The 17,534-nt window shown below is 49.9% G+C and overlaps 5 protein-coding genes across 5 annotated transcripts; 1 reads left to right on the top strand and 4 right to left on the bottom strand.

Moving 5' to 3' along the window:
• Positions 1-1,625: 1,625 nt before the first annotated feature.
• Positions 1,626-2,453, bottom strand: LRP88_00580 (chaperonin 10-like protein; the record flags this gene model as incomplete). The annotated part of the gene is made up of 1 exon (XM_083237288.1): positions 1,626-2,453. The coding sequence occupies one exon, from the start codon at positions 2,451-2,453 to the stop codon at positions 1,626-1,628; it is 828 nt and encodes a 275-aa protein (XP_083107179.1).
• Positions 2,454-3,552: 1,099 nt separating this feature from the next.
• Positions 3,553-4,602, top strand: LRP88_00579 (uncharacterized protein; the record flags this gene model as incomplete). The annotated part of the gene is made up of 1 exon (XM_083237287.1): positions 3,553-4,602. One exon carries the CDS (start codon positions 3,553-3,555, stop codon positions 4,600-4,602), a length of 1,050 nt encoding a protein of 349 aa, XP_083107178.1.
• Positions 4,603-5,190: 588 nt separating this feature from the next.
• LRP88_00578 (NmrA/HSCARG family protein) lies at positions 5,191-6,341 on the bottom strand (the record flags this gene model as incomplete). The annotated part of the gene is made up of 4 exons (XM_083237286.1): positions 5,191-5,444; positions 5,495-5,824; positions 5,880-6,033; positions 6,087-6,341. The coding sequence occupies 4 exons, from the start codon at positions 6,339-6,341 to the stop codon at positions 5,191-5,193; spliced, it is 993 nt and encodes a 330-aa protein (XP_083107177.1).
• A 2,714-nt stretch (positions 6,342-9,055) lies between these two features.
• Positions 9,056-11,085, bottom strand: LRP88_00577 (Ppx/GppA phosphatase family-domain-containing protein; the record flags this gene model as incomplete). Its single annotated transcript, XM_083237285.1, has 2 exons — positions 9,056-10,774; positions 10,864-11,085. 2 exons carry the CDS (start codon positions 11,083-11,085, stop codon positions 9,056-9,058), a joined length of 1,941 nt encoding a protein of 646 aa, XP_083107176.1.
• A 2,767-nt stretch (positions 11,086-13,852) lies between these two features.
• LRP88_00576 (uncharacterized protein) lies at positions 13,853-14,983 on the bottom strand (the record flags this gene model as incomplete). The annotated part of the gene is made up of 1 exon (XM_083237284.1): positions 13,853-14,983. One exon carries the CDS (start codon positions 14,981-14,983, stop codon positions 13,853-13,855), a length of 1,131 nt encoding a protein of 376 aa, XP_083107175.1.
• Positions 14,984-17,534: the final 2,551 nt, after the last annotated feature.

Genomic DNA, 17,534 nt, shown 5'->3' with positions numbered 1-17,534 from the left:
GTATAGGCCTGTAGGTCCTTCAGATCTTCTCCAAGGAAAGTCTAGCGGTTTGGTTCTACATAAGGATGTAGCTCTTATCTCAATGTCTGTCATGCCGTGTGGTCGATGCGTGGTTGTGTCTTCTCGCAGGTAGTTGCGCCAAGGCCGAGGTTGGATGACCAGCCCACAATGTTATCATCCTTCGCTATCCCTGCTTAGTGTTTGTCAGGGGTAGCTCTACGAGACTTAAGCTCTTTGTTCCTGCTTGTTGGGGTTGAGTTGCAGTGACGAAATCCAGTTTTATTCTCACCAAAAGCGCAAGCGACCAGTAGGTCCCTTCTCCACGCCCATTTACACGACACCTTCTAACCCAGCATGCAGTGGTAGAATCCACTTCACAAGACACATTTGAGGCTGCGAAAATTCATTTTGAGGCAGTCGCCTGGTGTGCTTCCCTGCTGGGGTCTCCCGACATTGTGACTTTCAACCCGCCTTGTCGTTCTCCGCCGGATCCAGCAGGGATATCCATCTCCAAGGACCAACTCTTCAGACACGTTCTGAATAAAGAAGAGGCAGTTCCCGCTTGCCTTGGGTTTTATACTCGTCCTTCTCAGGTGGATTCGGGTTTTGGTGACTCGAGACCAACAGCCTCTCGACTACTTTTGGACTCCGCCACCCTGATATTTGACCTTCAGACCGGCGTCAATGGCTTTCAAGGTTGGACGCACGGTGGTCTCCTGGCCGCTTTGATAGATGAAGCCATGGGAAGCTACTTCTATATTAATTATCGGCTCCAGGCGGAGGCAAAACTGCAGCAGGCATTACCCGTGGATATGATGGATCTTACCGCTGTGAACACCGTCACGGCGCGCATGGACATAAAGCTCAAAAAGCCGCTGCCGACACCAGCAGTTGTTCTTGTGAAGACTACTCTGGTGCAGATTTTGGGACGGAAAATCCTTGTTTGGACTACCATCGAGGGGGAAACAGGTGTTCAGTATGCGACTTGTGATGGGACGTGGATTGCTCTTCCAAGAGAACGTTTATAACCATCCATAGAACCATGTGTTTGCTGCCGACTTCGACTCTTATTCTTATAAATACCTTTAATCCTTTACTGGCGTAAATAGGGTATGACCCTATCTTGTATAGATAGTGTAGTCTTGACTATCCGTCTCGCTATGTCATGTATTCGGTCTGCCCACAGAGCTGAACTCCGTCTCCTTCACCCCAATCCACACCTTCGGCACCTCGGAAATCTGTTGCTATGTCTATTCGGGGGCACAGAGTAGCGGGATGCGTTTCTTCTCAGTGCCGTTTCATCGATCTTCGTGAGGTGTTTGCTGGGAGTACAGTAGGACACCCTCAATTTTCGGGTTCCAGTCATCTCAGCCGAGCATTGCACGCGGAGCACACACTGATAATTTCATAGGCCCTGGGACTGTTTCCAGGCCGCCAACACTTTTCGACCGAGTATTCACAAGGGAACGTTGGAAACCTGACCTCACGGCGTACGGGTGACGGATTAGCAGACACCACAGGTATTGACCATTCCCTAGGCTTGAGATGTCGCCACGATCGACATATCTCTTTGAAATGTACATATATGTTTCTATGCCCCCAGATGCGCTTTCTGCAAACGCCAGCTAGATTTCCACAGCGTCCGAGGGAACTACATACAAGCGACCAGCTACCTGCCCACTTCCAAGCATTTCGAGACCATTGGGAACATTGTCGAAGGAGATCTGCTTGATCTGTGGTTGCAAAGCTCCTGACTCCAGTAATAGAACCACTTGACGGAACTCTTCAAGGCTGGCACTAGTCGATCCCCTCAGTGCAATGTTTTTTGTAACAAGGTCTGTTGTCGTGAACTGGATGGTCTCAGCTGCAAGCCCTACGACCACAATTGTACCTCCAGGCCGGATCGTCGACATGGCTGCTCCCATGGTCTGTTGGGCACCTGCAAAATCGATGACAACGTCGAAGTTTTCATTCGAAAAGTGTTCCAAGCTTGTCGCGCAGTCGATGGCACCAAGCTCCCTCGCCTGGCTGAACTTGGAGGTGTTGATGTCGACTCCATATACTTTCGCACCACGAAGAGCAGCAATGGCAACACCATTGAGTCCCAGACCCCCTAAACCGAGAACTGCAACTGTGGAGGAATCTCCCACACAGCCTTCAGAAACGACTGCGTGGTATGCAGTAGCGATCGAGTCAGTAGCCACGGCGGCTTTGGCGAAGCTGACCGAATCCGGAAGATGAACTAGATTCTTTATTGGGGCTACCGTGTATTCGGCGTAGCCCCCATCACGACCGACTCCGATGGCCTCTTGGAAATTGCGTTCCTCGATGGGGTGTCCCGTACAGGCGACGGCCACACGGTCGCCAACCCGGAATGTGTGGGCCTCCGATTCACCGACTTGGACAATGACTCCGGCAACTTCGTGCCCGAGAACGATGGGTAAGGCGCACATCCAAGCGGCACCGCCTCCGTGAAGAACATGAGTGTCTGAGTGACAAAGGCCTGCAGCTTTGACCTGAATCAAAGCATCATCCGGGCCAGGCTTTGGGATCGGCAAGTCTCTCAGTTGGAGTCCCAGCTCGGGCCCCAAAAACTGATAGGCTTTCATGGAGGGAAATTAATAGAGGAAAACAAAGAGGGAGTTTAAAGAGTGCGTGGGCGGTCTTTTGATTTGGTGGAGTTGTATGTAAGCTGTCTTCTTGGTATCCTTCCCTGAATTGCCCTGTTTTAAATCTACTGTAACACTTAACCAAGACATGTGTCGCTCTGTCTCATTATGAGTCATGGCTAGGCTAGCATGGGTTAATATTAACTTTGTAGGTAGTGCCCGCAAGGTCCGGGTTAGCACCTATGTTCAGGTGCGCAGGTCTTGATGTAATTGTCCTCGCTTTAGAAAATCAGCTTTGAGATGTTCAAAGCCTAGCCTCTACTCCAAGATAGCCGTTTTTCAAGCTGCGTAATAATATATCTTTCTACTATGTTACGGTTAGGGTTAGCTTGCAATATGCTGTGGAAGCCCAGCTGACAGGGGTTGTCACGCTTACTATCCTCTTCTTATCAATTATCGCGACATCTCCAAAATCCACGACCCCAGTCTAGCTCCACTGACCAGGCCAACCACCAGGCCATGAGACTTGACCAACGCTAACTTGTTATTGATTGGTAGAGACCTGATGCAGAAAGAGCTGCCATTGACTTCCCTTTTCATCAACGGCTAGACTATTGATGAGACAGTCGAGTAACCCACGCTCCTCGGGATCGATACCGATCCAAATGTGACTAAATCCGATACTCAAAGTTGATTTGCAGGGTTGGTTTGCAGCATGAATCGAAAACCACCAAGACATTATTCAGCAGACGACTTTTATCGCCTCGAAGAGGGTCGGCTATAAAGAGCCATTAAGGTCTACTGAACAGGAGGACATCATCCCCGCCTCGCAAAGTTTTACAGTCCTGACTCATCTCATCTGACTTTTCAAGGTGCTTTTAAACCAAAGGCGCCCTTTGTTCTTTATCAACCCACTTTGGATCAACCTTGTTCACCAGTCAACATGACTACCGCCCCAGCTGACACATACTGGGTTGAGTCGGAAGACTGGCACACCGCCGGCGAGCCGTTCCGTATTGTCAACAAGTTCCCACCTGGCCATGAAACAGAGGGACAAACCGTTGAACAACGCCGTCTCAACATTATGGCCCAGCCCGACCATCCCCTTGATGTCCTCCGACGATCCCTTTGCCATGAGCCTCGTGGTCATGCCGATATGTACGGTGGCTTCATTACCCCTCCCGATGATGCCGGTGCTCTATTCGGCGTTCTTTTCTGGCATAAAGATGGGTTTTCTACTGCCTGCGGCCATGGCACCATTGCTCTCGGACATTGGGCTGTTGCCAAGGGCATGGTTCAGGTCCCAGAGAATGGAGAGGTTGATGTGGTTATTGATGTCCCTTCGGGAAGGGTCAAAGCTCGAATGGTGATCAAGGACCATAGGCCCATTCACGCCGAGTTTATCCAAGTCATCAGCTATCAATGGGCCAAGGATCTGATTGTCACTTTGCCCTCTCGCTCCTTGGACATCAAGGTCGATCTGGTCTACTCTGGCGCCGTTTATGCCAGCATCGACCTCAGTCAGATTGGGTTGACAGTCTCGCCCGAGAACCACGATGATTTTGTCCAATTGGGCCGGGAAGTGAAGGCCTCCCTAGGTCAGCGAACCCGCCATCGAGGCTATGAGCTCTACGCCATCGTTTTATTCAACGAAGAAGACGGAGCCCGAGACACATCTGGAATTGTGAGACAGAGGAATGTCGTTGTTTTTGCAGACGGACAAATCGACCGTTCGCCATGTGGCTCTGGGACCTGCGCCAGACTGGCAGTTCTCTTGTCTCAAGGTCGGGTCGGTGCGGGCCGGGGAAAACTGCTTCACCGGGGTATCGTTGGGACTGCCTTTGAAGCGGACGTCATCTCGGAGGAGCCTTCGCCCGTGGATGGGTTCAAGGCCTGTATTCCTCGGGTTCGTGGTCATGCCAACCTGATCGGCCAGATGAGGTTCTTTATCGATCCCAGCGAAACGACATTCCCTGGTTTCCTCTTTCGCTAGGTACCTAGATAAAGCAAGTAGATTGGTCAGAGTATAAAATGGTATTGTTGCCATAATTATTTCTCTCACACTGCCATCGCCGTTGGGATGTTCGACACTATATCTTGCTTCTCATCCCTGATATCTTCTACGATGCTTTTCAACACTGGGTTTTAATACTAGCATATCTCAATAACTACGTTCATTGTTATTGTGCCATATGGCCCCTTTCAGAGACACCATTGATGACAAGGATGAAAGAAGTCATTCTGATGCATGGGCTATATTCGGCTTCTTAGAAACCCTACGCTGTCAAATGGCACTGAGTTTACGGGTCCTTGATGAGATATTTGCGATAAGAGACCAACGCCAGCCCCCTCGGACACGGCAACGTGAACAATAGGCGCAAAAAGGCAAAGAAACAACACGCTCAGAATCGTTGTACAAAGAAAAGAGTGTCCTAACTGTATGACCAGGTTCAAGACGGTATAATCCGCCCAAATTCATAGCCACGAGTTTGACCTTTGGTAGCTATCAATAAACTAGCCTAGAGCTAAAGTCGGCGTTAACAACGCAGTGAATAACAAGCTGTCTAGATCGAGACGCCGCCTAAGCAAAGACGTCTTTGAAGTACTCGCCCAACGAATAGAGGCCGGTGTTCTCGCCCGACCTTCCCTGTGCTGCGGCGGCTGCCTGCTTCAGCGATGCAGAGAGATTGACATTGTTGGGCTCGCCATAATACAGTCCTCCCGATTCATAGCAAAACCCAAACATCTCCTTGACAGTCTGCATAACTCTCGTTCCGTCAGTTTGCAGCAAACGCCAGTCCTCAAGAGGTACAAAACGCGCCCTTTTCCCGGTTGCTGTTCATTGAAGTTAGCTGCCAGCCCTGAAAGGAAACTGTGTATCATACCATGTTCAAAGTCGGTAGGGATTTCTTCAAGTGGCTTGGACTGGCTAACTGCCTGTATGGTCTTTCCACACAACTGATCGGTGTTTAGGAGCGCTCCATGCACGATATCGCCAAAATCTCTCTCGATGGCAATGAGTGGAACCTCGTTGGAACCCCCCCAAAGCGGCCAGCTGAGGGTATAGTAACCTGCAGAGTCTTGAATGAATGGTAGACCGCCAAGGTACAGCGCCCATTCCTTCGCCTTGAAGTTCTCCATGTAGTATGCGGGATTGACTACGATTGATCGAAGCGAGGGTTGGGAAAGCGCATATTTTCCGATGTGCTCCTTCTCTGCAGGACCATTAGCTCTCGGTTGAAGGATTGACGGGCGAGATCTAACACACACCATCGAAACAAAGGCAAGGCACAGCTTCGGACGTAATCCTAGAGGCCGAAGCGAGGCCGCTGTATATGAAATACTTGACCTTCGCCTCAACCGCGGCATCCACGGCCCACTCGCCAATTTGCGTTTCGGTGGGCAATCCGGGAGATCCGATGGACTAATATCGTGAGCGTCTGTTGAATTGGTCATGATGCGAGAGGAGTGGAGTACCGGGTCGTCTGAGTTGGTGTTGACGAAAACAGCCCAACTTCCCTTGAATGCTGCAACAAGTTCATCTTTGTCGAAGATATTGGCCTTGATGATCTCAACACCTTCTGCCGCAAGAGTTTTGGCTGCTTCTGAGTCTGGACTGCGAGTAATGCCGCGAATAGTAAACGACCCAGATTTGTCGCGCAGAAGTGCCCTGACAACGCTGCCTCCTTGAGCCCCAGTGGCTCCATACACAGTGACGATTTTCTGAGACATTGGTTTTGTGGTAAGGCTCAGATACCGGATTGATGGAAGAGTGTGTTTGATGTATCTTCCAGCTGCAGCACACTCTTAAGTATGATAGTCGAAATCAACACCCACTGTTATGTCCACAGAATGTTTAAGCGGCTCACTTTTTATGTTAGTAATGAGATTGGCAATTAATAATAAGAAATGTATTTATAAACATCTCTCCGATTCTTGTGACAGATATGAAATTCGGCTCAGACCAGAAGTGTGCTGTCTGGGGCAGGGAGACCACACGGCTCTCTTCCCGATATCTGAACCCCATTTTGGCAGGTGGTTCCAGACGAAGAGTAATTCATTCGCAGAATATCGATAGAGTAACGTTCAGGGCAAGCACAGTAGTAAAAGTTCCGTGATACATAATGCAACGTGAAAACTGTATACTGTCGAGATACATCCAATTCTGACAACATAATTCCCACCCTGCAAATATAATCACCCATAGCCAAGTCTACTGCAGAGCGATAATATCCACCATCATACTCATCCCCGCTGGTAGCCTCCTGACTTCGCAACAACTTCGAGCAGGTTTATGGGGGAAATAATGTGCATACCTTTCATTCATCTCTTTGAAATCCTCCATGTTTTGAAGATAGACCTTGGACCGTTAGCGAGTTCTTGGGGCTTAGTCTAAGTGCACCCCTACAGTAATCTTTACGGCCTTGTCCAGACCTGAGCCCGCTGCTTTCAGAATGGCTTGAGCATTCTGACACGTCTTGTGGGCCTTGTCTGTTACAGTCCCCTCGATCGGCTCTCCTTGCGTATTGGCGGGGATTTGGCCCGATGCAAAAATCAGACCATTGGCTTTGATAGCTTGAGAATACGGTCCAAGAGCTCATACACTGTCAGCAGTAACCTTGCAAGAGTAAAATTATGGAGGGAATACGAACGATTGACGGCCTCGGGGGAGTAAACTGGTTCCATGGCAAAAATGAATTACGTATACACGGTCATACAAAGAAGTATGATTTGAGTGGTGACCAAGAGATGGTCAAATGGAGGTTGTCGCGATGTTGATAGAGACCCAGCCAAGGAAGGGCACAGAGGAAATAAGTAGCGTAGCTCCTTGCGGTAGGAGAGTGAGTGCTTCAGATTACCCGCCCGGGAGCACAGTCAACTCGCTACGATGTTGAAACGCATGGAGCCAATTTCCTAATTAGGTGTCCGGGAGTGCCATTGCTGGAGTCAACTTCCTAATCCTAAAATCGCCCGCATTCGGGGCTGGTGGAACCACCGGAGTCCCGGTTGGCCCCAAGACGGGAGTGTACGGGAGTGTTCTTGGACTCTGACATGCTAACAAGATACCGAACGTGCCGAGATACGGAAGCGTGTTGGGAATTTGATAGCGTACAGAGAAGAAAATCTCGCCAACCTTGGATTCCAGAGCTTTCTTTATGTCGCTGCCATCTTGGACAATACCACTTCGGCGTCAAGGGGGACGCCGGCTACCCTAGGCCTCAGACACTTCATGTGTGTGAACCGGCCACCATCGACAGCGAATCGAGGTATGTAGACCGTGCCTATTCCCCATCTTATGGTATCGGGTTCTTTATTCGAAATCGAAGTCAAGTTTTACATTTAGTTGATTGGCAAGGTCGATTCTTTGCCGGGTGAATGCCTCTGATGATGGTGGATGTGCTATTCCAGCTGTGGAAACGCAGAAAGGGATGGTTTTTAACCATCCAGCGCGAGAGGTGCAGATGGCGTACCACAGATTCCCTTCAATAACAAAGCACAGTCCGGAATGACCCCTGACGGCCGTGTTGGTTGAACTTGTTTGTGGCTTCACACGGACGTCAGCTGAACCACGGCACGGCAGTTGATGGCGCAGCCACCTTTGCGCCAAAAGCAATTTAAGGTGATAGTCGGGGACCAAGGACCTAATCAACGGTCCCCAATGCTCATATTGTTGGTTTTCACACATCTTGGCGTGCGATTAAGGCCGAAACTATTGATATTAAAGCTGCCACTAATGCTAACTGCTCAGGGGGGATTCTGACTTAAAAAGAAGACCCACGACGCTCAACATCTGCCGGCGCTTGTTGTCTTTAGTTTCACTCTTTTCGGTCTTTTCCCCATCGGAAATGATGGCCCTGACAAAGCACATCGCGGCAGCGGCAATCTTCGCCTTCCTCGCGCTGCCTGGCATCCAGGCCTCACCATGCAAGCCCTCGAGCTTGACCACACTCCTTACTACCACCACGGAAACGTCGAGCTGGAGCATCTCGCAAACTTCAAGCCCCTCGTCGACCACGTCAGCAGCCACGACCACTGACGAAACCACCACATTCACTACCGAGAGCAGCACTTCAGTGCTCACCGTCTCTACCTCTGCTGCGACTACCACCAGCATCAGCGAACCGCCGTTTGAGTGCCGTCCTGCGAATGTGAGGGGCTGCAGTATCGACAACTTTGCGACTTTCTGCTGTAGCCAGTGCTGTTTCTTCCCCGAGGGCGACGTTTACAATGGAAAATGCTGCTAGATGCCGAGCTGAGCTTTTAAATCTGCCTGGGTTCTCATCGAGTGATCATGCAACAGCAAAGGGGAGTCTGGGTGGATAATAATTATACTTCTTGTAAATAACCATATTGAAACTTATCTAACTATCATGCCCTGGCAGCTGTCATTCTCAGGGGCCAGGTGAAGACTACCATTCAATTCAACTTTCTGTGGGGGCCCCAGGTCAAGTCATAATATCCTCCTCCACAACCACAAGCTTTACCTTCATTCCCCATCCATCCGGTCCTCCAATCCAGTTCTTCTTTTTTCCGACCTTCTCCACTATCTTTACGTGGTCCCTCAACGCTTTCTTCAATTTGGCAGGGTCATGTTTGACCTTCTGCACAGAGATTGTCAACTTCACCCCTTCCCGCCGCTTCTTGCGTCCTAGATCCCAAGCCCAATCAGAGGAAAGAATGACTCGAGGCTTGCTCTCGTCAATCTTTCCCGAGGGATAGAGGCGGCTGATGAGATACCCAACCCTGCCAAGGTATCCGGCCCACCAAACTTCTTCTGGAGTGATGACACGACGGAGTGCCTCCTTGAACTGAGCCTCGCGCGGGGGAAGTTCACCCATATACCGCGACTCCAGCATTAGGGCCAGCCTGGCCCTATCCTCGTGGGAAACCCCACGGGTGGAAGCGAGCAATCCAGCGCTCGTACTGTACATGGCTGCTGTTGAGGCCAGCTCTTTGTCCATGATGGTGTGGACGTACAGAAGATTGGCGAATGCCTGGATGACGTGCGCATTGATGGCATCGGGGAATCTGCGAGTGCCCCCCTTTGAGGGCTCGGGACAGGAGAACATGAGAAGGTTGTATATGGCCTGAACTGACTCGGGTGCGAAGCGCTGCGTTGTGACGTCGAGCGGGTCCTGTGCCCGAATGCTTGGTTCAAGCTCCCTAAAGAGCAAACCTTCTCGCACGCCTCCTTGACAGAAGTGTGCAACTCGGATTCCATGCGGAATGGCGTGGGATAGGACGTTGACCAGAAACGCAACAGCAGGGACTTGCTTCCTCCGCCGATCAGAAACCCGGAACACGGAATGTGCGGTCCGAGCAACCTCCTCCATAGCCTTTGTGTTCTCAAACCTCTCCCTGCTAACAGTGAAACCATTGATAATGGATATTGGATGGGGATGCTTGCCGACCTGACTCATGTACAGCAGCAGATAGCCCCAACCCCTGAACCCCCCTCCAGAGAGATAGAGCGGGAATCCGCCATTTTCCTTAGCTTCCTCTACCAGACTCTCGGGGACCGCGATCGATTTGTAAGCGTCTTGGAATTTGTTGATCATCTCCTGGCGCAACTTTGCCAGTGCCTTCGCTGCCTCTTCCTTCGATTTACCCCTTTTCAGATCCTCAAGAGTCCTGCTCAAGGCGGCCGCCCCGTATGGAAAGCTCATTGACCCTTTGTCACTGATACGGACGTTTCCAGCTTGAGATATGATCCAGGTAATCTGAGTGCTGCCGCCTCCAAGGTCCATCATGAGTCCTCGAATATCGGAGAAGCCGCTCGCAACGCCTAAGGCGCCTACCCGTCCTTCGTCCTCTTTGTGGAGCATATCGACAGTGAGGCCGGTAGCTGAAGTGATTTCTTTGATAAACTCAGCAGAGTTGAGGGCAGCGCGGGTTGCTTCAGTGGCGACAATGTGGATGTTTGCTCGGGGAACACCAAGATCGGCACAAACAAGCTTGAAACGATTTAGGGCGGCCACAGTTTCGCCGATGACGTCTTGGGGGATGGGGATCTTGTGTCCGGTCTCCGGGTCAAACTGTGCGTCGTAGAGTGATATGGCGACACGATAAACATGAACTGTCGGCAGAATGCGAGAGAGGGGAGGGGATAGGTCTGTGACTGAGAAGCGGATCCCGTTGCTGGCAATGTATTCGTCAGCCTCGAACTAAACACCATGGATCTTAATTCTCATGGATATTGCACCCAGGGTAAGCTGTCTGCTTAACCCTCAGCAACTTCAAAATGAAGCGTTACTTGCCTTCCCATATCAACTATACCCCTTAAATAGGAGCGATTTTCGACTTGAGGCTCATCTCCAGGTTCAACATCAGAGAGGCAAAGCGAGCTCAAGTCGTCAAGAGTGTCGAAGTCGGAGTCGGAGTCAGAGTCGGAAGAATCCATTGCCAGCTGGGAGTATTCTGCTAGAGTACGATCCGTGACCACTTGACGAGACAGCCTCAAATATGTGTCGGTCATGTTTGGTTATGAAATAATAATGATATTGGCTGATTATGCCCCGGTGACCGATAACCTGACCTAGAATTGTGGAGTTTATCAGTAAAGGCAGTCGGGTAATAAGTATTGAGGAAGAGTGAGATGATCACAGAAGTTGGTGAGGGCGGCTCGTGGTCTCAGCTCCGCATTTTCAGCTGCTCGAACGATGTCCATTTATGGAAGGTTGGGAATGCGATACTTTTGGCTGAACTTTAACTTTGAAGAATTGACATGTCAATCTCGGGGCCGCTTTGGGGGGAGGGGGGTCGTCTCACTCGGCTGCGAGGAGACGTTGGACCTGTCACAAACTTCTCGTGATGCCATTAAGGACAAAGCCATAATCTAGAAAACTTGGCTGTTGCATGCTTCGTATGCCGGTGATGACAACATTGTTACGTTTACAGCTGCAAGAGGACCATCTGATTTGCAGAAACCGGGCTGCTCAGCTCACCTCAAAAGTTGTTTATCCTCCGTCGACTGCTTCACACGATTTTCTGAACGTATCAGTCAATATGATGATTGGCATAAAATTGATACTAGACCCAGATCAACTTTCTATTGTCCACCATGTTTAGGACTAATTTCAATCTGGCCTTTATCGTAATCGTAAACGTCCAAGGAGAATCGTTTGCATATCCAGCGACAGTGGACAACACCACCCACCACACGGCAGCACCACTACTGTAAGGTTCCTATTGTACCAAGGCTCAATTGAGTGGCTTCCTGTAAGGGCTGCTGGTTAGCCTTCAGAGCTCACCACACAGTTGTTTATAATTTGTCCACAGTACATCACTGTTACGATGTGGCGGTTGTAAGGTTCACGCGACGCCTATCGACAACCAGAGTTCAACACTTGGTGCCTGACAAGGTTATCGTGACATTGCTTCGTGTATGCAGCTTTGTTGGTGCTCCGTGAAAAATCGCCGGCTTAATTCACACTTCTCTGAGTTCCTCGTAAGACAGAAATGTTGAACAGGGTGCTACAAACGCGGTGGTCATGTGATAGACTTGATATGATACATTGCGCGATGTTGCATCTCCCTACGATCTCAATTAGAGAATGGCGCAGGCACCGGAGATCTGGGAGTCACGGTCGATCTTCGGTTCGTTTAGGGCCAAACCTGAGCTAGTCTCGACAGAAACAAAGGAGGCTCTAGGGGCCAAAGGAGGTTGACAAAAGTTGCGTTTCTTTGTTCGCCAATGAGCTTCTCACGCCCTCTAGCTATGGAAGCACTCTACATCACAGTGGTCGCGTCCAAGAACCCCAAAACTCTGTGGTCGTCCCAAGTGGAAGCTTCTTAGAAGCTGGGTATGTTTGGTTGTTGTTAATGTGCAATATTCCTTTGAACGAAGAGCCACTACGTCAAGAAGCACATAACGTTCAAAGAAAACCGTTATACGGTAGGTAAAATGAGAAACTTGCATAAGCTTGGCCTGTGCTGTTGAAGGACCATGCGAACAAGAAAATGGTGAACAATGACAGTCATTGTCTCGAATGAACCACAAAGATCATCTCCGAGTTCTTGGTGCAGTTTGGAACAATAATATGCCACACCCGTGAGACGTCTTCCTGCAGGACAATCGGAACAGGACTGTGAACATTGGGTAACTCAGCTGGCCTTGAACACTCTGCATCGAATCCTCGCACTTGACACAAATATTGGAACTGCCGAACAAAAAAAATCAAACGCGTAAGGGTCAGTAGATTTCTTTACTGGTTTGCAATATCGTTGTCCTAGAGTGACTGCTTCACTGTTTTAATTAGAGTATAGGCTTTTCATGGGGCATGATCCTTTGTTTGACTTCAGTGTTCGATAAGAAACAACTCACACATCAACACGTCAATCGTTACCTATAAAAGGAGAGTTACTCCTTGACTCAAGCTACTTCATCATCAACAACAATCAGCAGCAACCAAAGCGAAACCCAACACTCTACAGCACAACTTGACATCTTTGCAACTTCACAACACAAATACCACATACAAACCACATTCACAACGTGCTCTCCCATAATTACCACTGCTAAGGCTTCCGCCAACACCAAGACCTTCGCCGCTGAGGCCCCGGTCGAGATGGCTAACCCTGTGTGCACCTGCACCGAGTGCGAATGTCGCAACATCGTCACCTTCCCCGGTGGCAACCTGTGCGAGTACTGCAATGACAACCACAACAATTAAGGTGTCTAGCGTTGGTAGATTGGATATGCTTGCATTTCCTTGAATATCTAGCAATGCAGACAGTGTAGAGAGTGAGGGAGTAGATTGATGGCAGGGGATTTAAATCCTTGCTCGGTAGGCTGTAGATAAACTAGAGTAGCCCAATACACGCAGGTTGCCTAAAAACAGATTTTTTTTCGCGATTCAATGATATTAAATAGTGACTTTACGAAGTGATAACGATAAATAAAAGCCACCTCTCGGTTTGACTCTTCACATCCCTAGAGGAAAGATGCTTCAGATTTCAGAGAGATCGGTGTTACGATTCTATCAAGGAAAACAGAGGTCTGTCAGCTATCCTACGACATCTTACAATCAAAAGTGATACAGAGGTCTGTTCGGTAGCATCATAGCCTCCTGCCCCGGTTGAGCTTTTTATCCATCCGGATGGATGATGCTGCCGCACATGGTATCACCATAACAGTAGATCTTTGTTGCAAACTGGTCATTTTTAGTGCTATTATTACTGGCCTATCTGCCCAAGTCTCCTCCTATGTTACCATTGAACCAAGCCAACCTCATCCCTTACTATCAGAACCCGCGAGTTGCCAACTGAACTTCCGAGGACGCCCTTGAATCTCCGTCACATGCTTGCACTGGCTCAGTCGTTGAGTTCGCTGAGGACTTCCCACTTTCAATATCATCATGGTGTCTTTCGTCGCGGTGAAGGGTAATCTCCGTTGTCATCATCACCCCGTGGTCATTTGGGCTGAGCGACATGTTGCCTCCATCACTGGCACCATTGCTACCCCCGACAGCGTATGCTTGATATGAAAAACCAGGAGTCTTCCCATCCCTCTCTTCGTTGAACGTTTCCAGAGGGATGGAAGTGTTGTTGGCCGTGGTGTGACTTCGACTCGGACCAGAGCTCGCATTCTTGCTTCCTGTTGTCATCTCGACCAGCCGATTCAGGATAGTAAACTCCAACTTCAACTTGGTACTGTACACAAAGGACTTGTATGATGTCTGATACTCGTATTGATTGGCATACTCGAGGGCCAAAATCGTGATGTCGAGGACAATAATGAGAACGTTGACAAGAATAAGGTGCTTCATCAAGCGGCGACTTGACCTCTTGTTCCCCATGGACCGTTCGAGTCTCATCATCTTGATTGTCTCGCCGATATAAAAGCTGGACAGGATTGTCTCTTGCAGAAAGAAGATGGTAACTTGGATCTTCTCCATGATGGAATAAGGCTTCTTCCACATCTCGGGGTTACTTGAGAAAGACCCATAGACCATAGGAATGATAGCGCCGTGGCAGATGATTGCGTCGACGATTATCATCCACAAGATCAGCCGAAGACGCTTTTGATTCCGTAGGACTAGATGTAGTCGTGACCACAGCACCATAGATTGGCCGGTGACCATGCATACCCAGCCAACCACAATCAATGTGCAGGAAAGGTATCCCAATGAAGATGAGCCGAAATATTTGACGAGGAAGCCGGAACAGTATACAGGAATACCCCAAGTTGCGATGAGGACTGTCCAGAAGTAGAGTCCGACATAGCGTTTGAAGGTTCCCCAGATAAGAAAGTTGAGTTCAATGACGTTGTAGAAAGAGATGGCAAGAAATACGATAATGATGGTCAGAGATGTTTGGTTGTCGGAGGAGTCGACGCCGGAGCCGAAGCCCCGAGGCTGCGCTGTAACTGCCATCCGAGACTGCGTAAGACAAATCGAACGAGGGAGAAGGGCTCAGCAAAAGATGAAGAAGAACTTGATCAAGGCACTGAAGCACGGAGGGAGCCTGTGTCTTGTGGATAAATGTAGGAGGTGAATGCTACGGAAACGACTTCCTAGTCCCTCTCGCCGCCGTTGCAGTTTGACAGCTAAGCTTGCGCCAGATCTAGGATTCCTTGATGCCAAGGAAATTCCGCCTAGATGTCTCAGTAGCTCCAAGTTACCCGATGAGGCTTGATCTAGGCGGATCACCACAACCAGGGTTCTGACTCATGGGCACCCCGCGAGCCCTCCCTTTCTTCTCTAAGCCATAGCCGACGGAAGCCCGGAATCCCGCCCATATTGGCTTTTGTAAAGTGTCAGAACGCCTCCTCTTCCATATCTCGAAACCGTAGAAGCTGTTGGCGTGAAGATCAGTTGACTGCTCAAAGTTTGCTGACTCGCCAAACAAGGCCAGGGTGCAGAAGGTGGAAGGGACTTGGAAGAACCCGGTTTCATTAGAGACGGAAAGACGGTTGAGAAAGCCATTGAAGGCCCCTCCATGATCATGAGCTTAGCATCGTCGGCTTATTCCGAATCTACGGGGATCCCTGAACCCGGAAGCGGCCCGGCTTGCCCGTGCCGTGACCAGGTATTAGCGCATCAACAATACCGTGGGTACGGATAGCTGCTCCATGGAAGGTGAGAGTTGATGTTGAATTAATTTGCATAAACGTTTGTAGTGGGCCGTACCATATCGGTCCTTGGCACCGTGTGCCCCGGAAATTGTGGATTTCTGACACCCACACTTTCTCCAATATGTCCTCCATCCACCGTCGAAACCTGGTCATCATGGTACCCAACCCGTTCAGCATGAAAGTCTCTCGTTGCCCTGTTCCTTTCCCCTTGTCATGTTCCCACATACGCCGTACAACGCCGCTTTTTGTCCGAGAAAATGGCATTGTCACATGCACGGCAGCTATTGTGTAGCCGGGTAAGATTAGCTCCCCCTTCCCCGCCATTTGGGTGGACATTTACTCCGTACTTGGCCGGCACTTTAGTAGTGGCTTGAGAGCCGGGTAATGGTGGGCTACCTCAAGCCTCACCAGACACTCCACAGTCCAGTTACCGACCGAATGGCTTGCCTTCGGTACTTGTGGCACTATTAGCGCTCGTCTGGCTCTATCACCGGCTTCAGCCCTTCTACCAGGAATCCAAAATGCATCTCCACGAACTAGAATGCCTGTAAATGCAACGCTGATCAGGGGGTCAAGATTTTAGGTGAGGGTCGTGCACCAGGGCCCTGAGCGTGTGACAAGTCACTTCCGTGATATTTTAATCCAAAGTTAATTTCCATTAGATCCAACGAAACCCTGTAGTATCCCACCATCCTGGTAGTCATGGAAACCTGTTGGGAGCTGCTGCACGCTGGGGCCCCTTTTCATGTCGCGTTCGCCAATAGTCCCTCTTCTCCTGGATTGAGCCGGCACACTGCATCCTGTAGTCTGCAGTACGCGCCACATCCACTAACTTCCCTTTCTTCGACATTCGCCGACCATGGCTGCGTTAGTCATGGAATCATCGGCGCACCATATTCATTGTCAATTCTCTCATTATACGGTAGTGAGACGGATGCTCTCTCTTCAACCACCTGCAGCCCCCAATGCTATTCCCTTTGCAGTTTGTTACCGTAACAGCGTCATGACCCTGTCAGAGACTTTGAGCTAGTCGGGATTATCAGACACTTCCCCGCCAGACCACCCACCACTGGAGCGAACTTACACGAGTCAGAACCCCTTTCCGGTTGGAGCTTGTGGCCATGGCGTAACGTCTGTCAATTGGTGCGAAATTCGAATACTCGCCACGTCCCCTACACGTGCATAATCACCCAGGCACGAATAACCAGGTCATTTCCTCGTCCCCCAAGGCAGATGATGCTCCCAAACCGAACCATCTAGCAACAATCTCAGTGCCAAGCGCCTGGCATTGGCCAACCATGGTTTCCTCGTTCCGTTTGATCCAACCAGCTGTGCAGCAGCCATTGCCTGCCAGTGCTATTGGGGAGTCTGACCATCCTAGAACTTCTTCTGTGAAGCTCGGCAAGAGAATCCACAGCGTCGCGCAGGCCTGTCGGAACTGTCGTCAGAACAAAGTCAAGGTGATTTACCTCACGTTCCTTTTTTACTGCTAGGGGCTAAACTCACTCTTCTCTAGTGTGATGGCCGTCGACCGCAGTGCGGCACCTGTACTTCCAGGCTACGTTCCTGTCGCTACGAATCCAAGGTGAACATGCCGAGAAGAGCAGCACTGAAAACCCGCCTCGAAGCATTAGAGAAACTGTTCTCTACTTTACAGGCCAAACCTACCAAGGATGCGAACCTGTTGCTGCAGCAAATTCGCTCTAGCGACGACATCGACGCCTTGCTTGATCTCGAGGATGAGACATCACCGCCTAGCCTCAACGGCTCCATCAACACCAGCTCAGCCGTCAGCAGTCTCTCAAGTCCCACAGCTGGTACTGTATCTGAAGAGCAGTCCGTCAGATCCT

This window comes from Fusarium phalaenopsidis, assembly GCF_050370095.1.
Source record: "Fusarium phalaenopsidis strain FUZ10S chromosome Unknown contig_32276, whole genome shotgun sequence".
In the NCBI taxonomy this organism is placed as follows: Eukaryota; Fungi; Ascomycota; class Sordariomycetes; order Hypocreales; family Nectriaceae; genus Fusarium; species Fusarium phalaenopsidis.
Note: the sequence above shows the minus strand (reverse complement) of the source record. Positions and strands in the feature narration are given on the sequence as shown.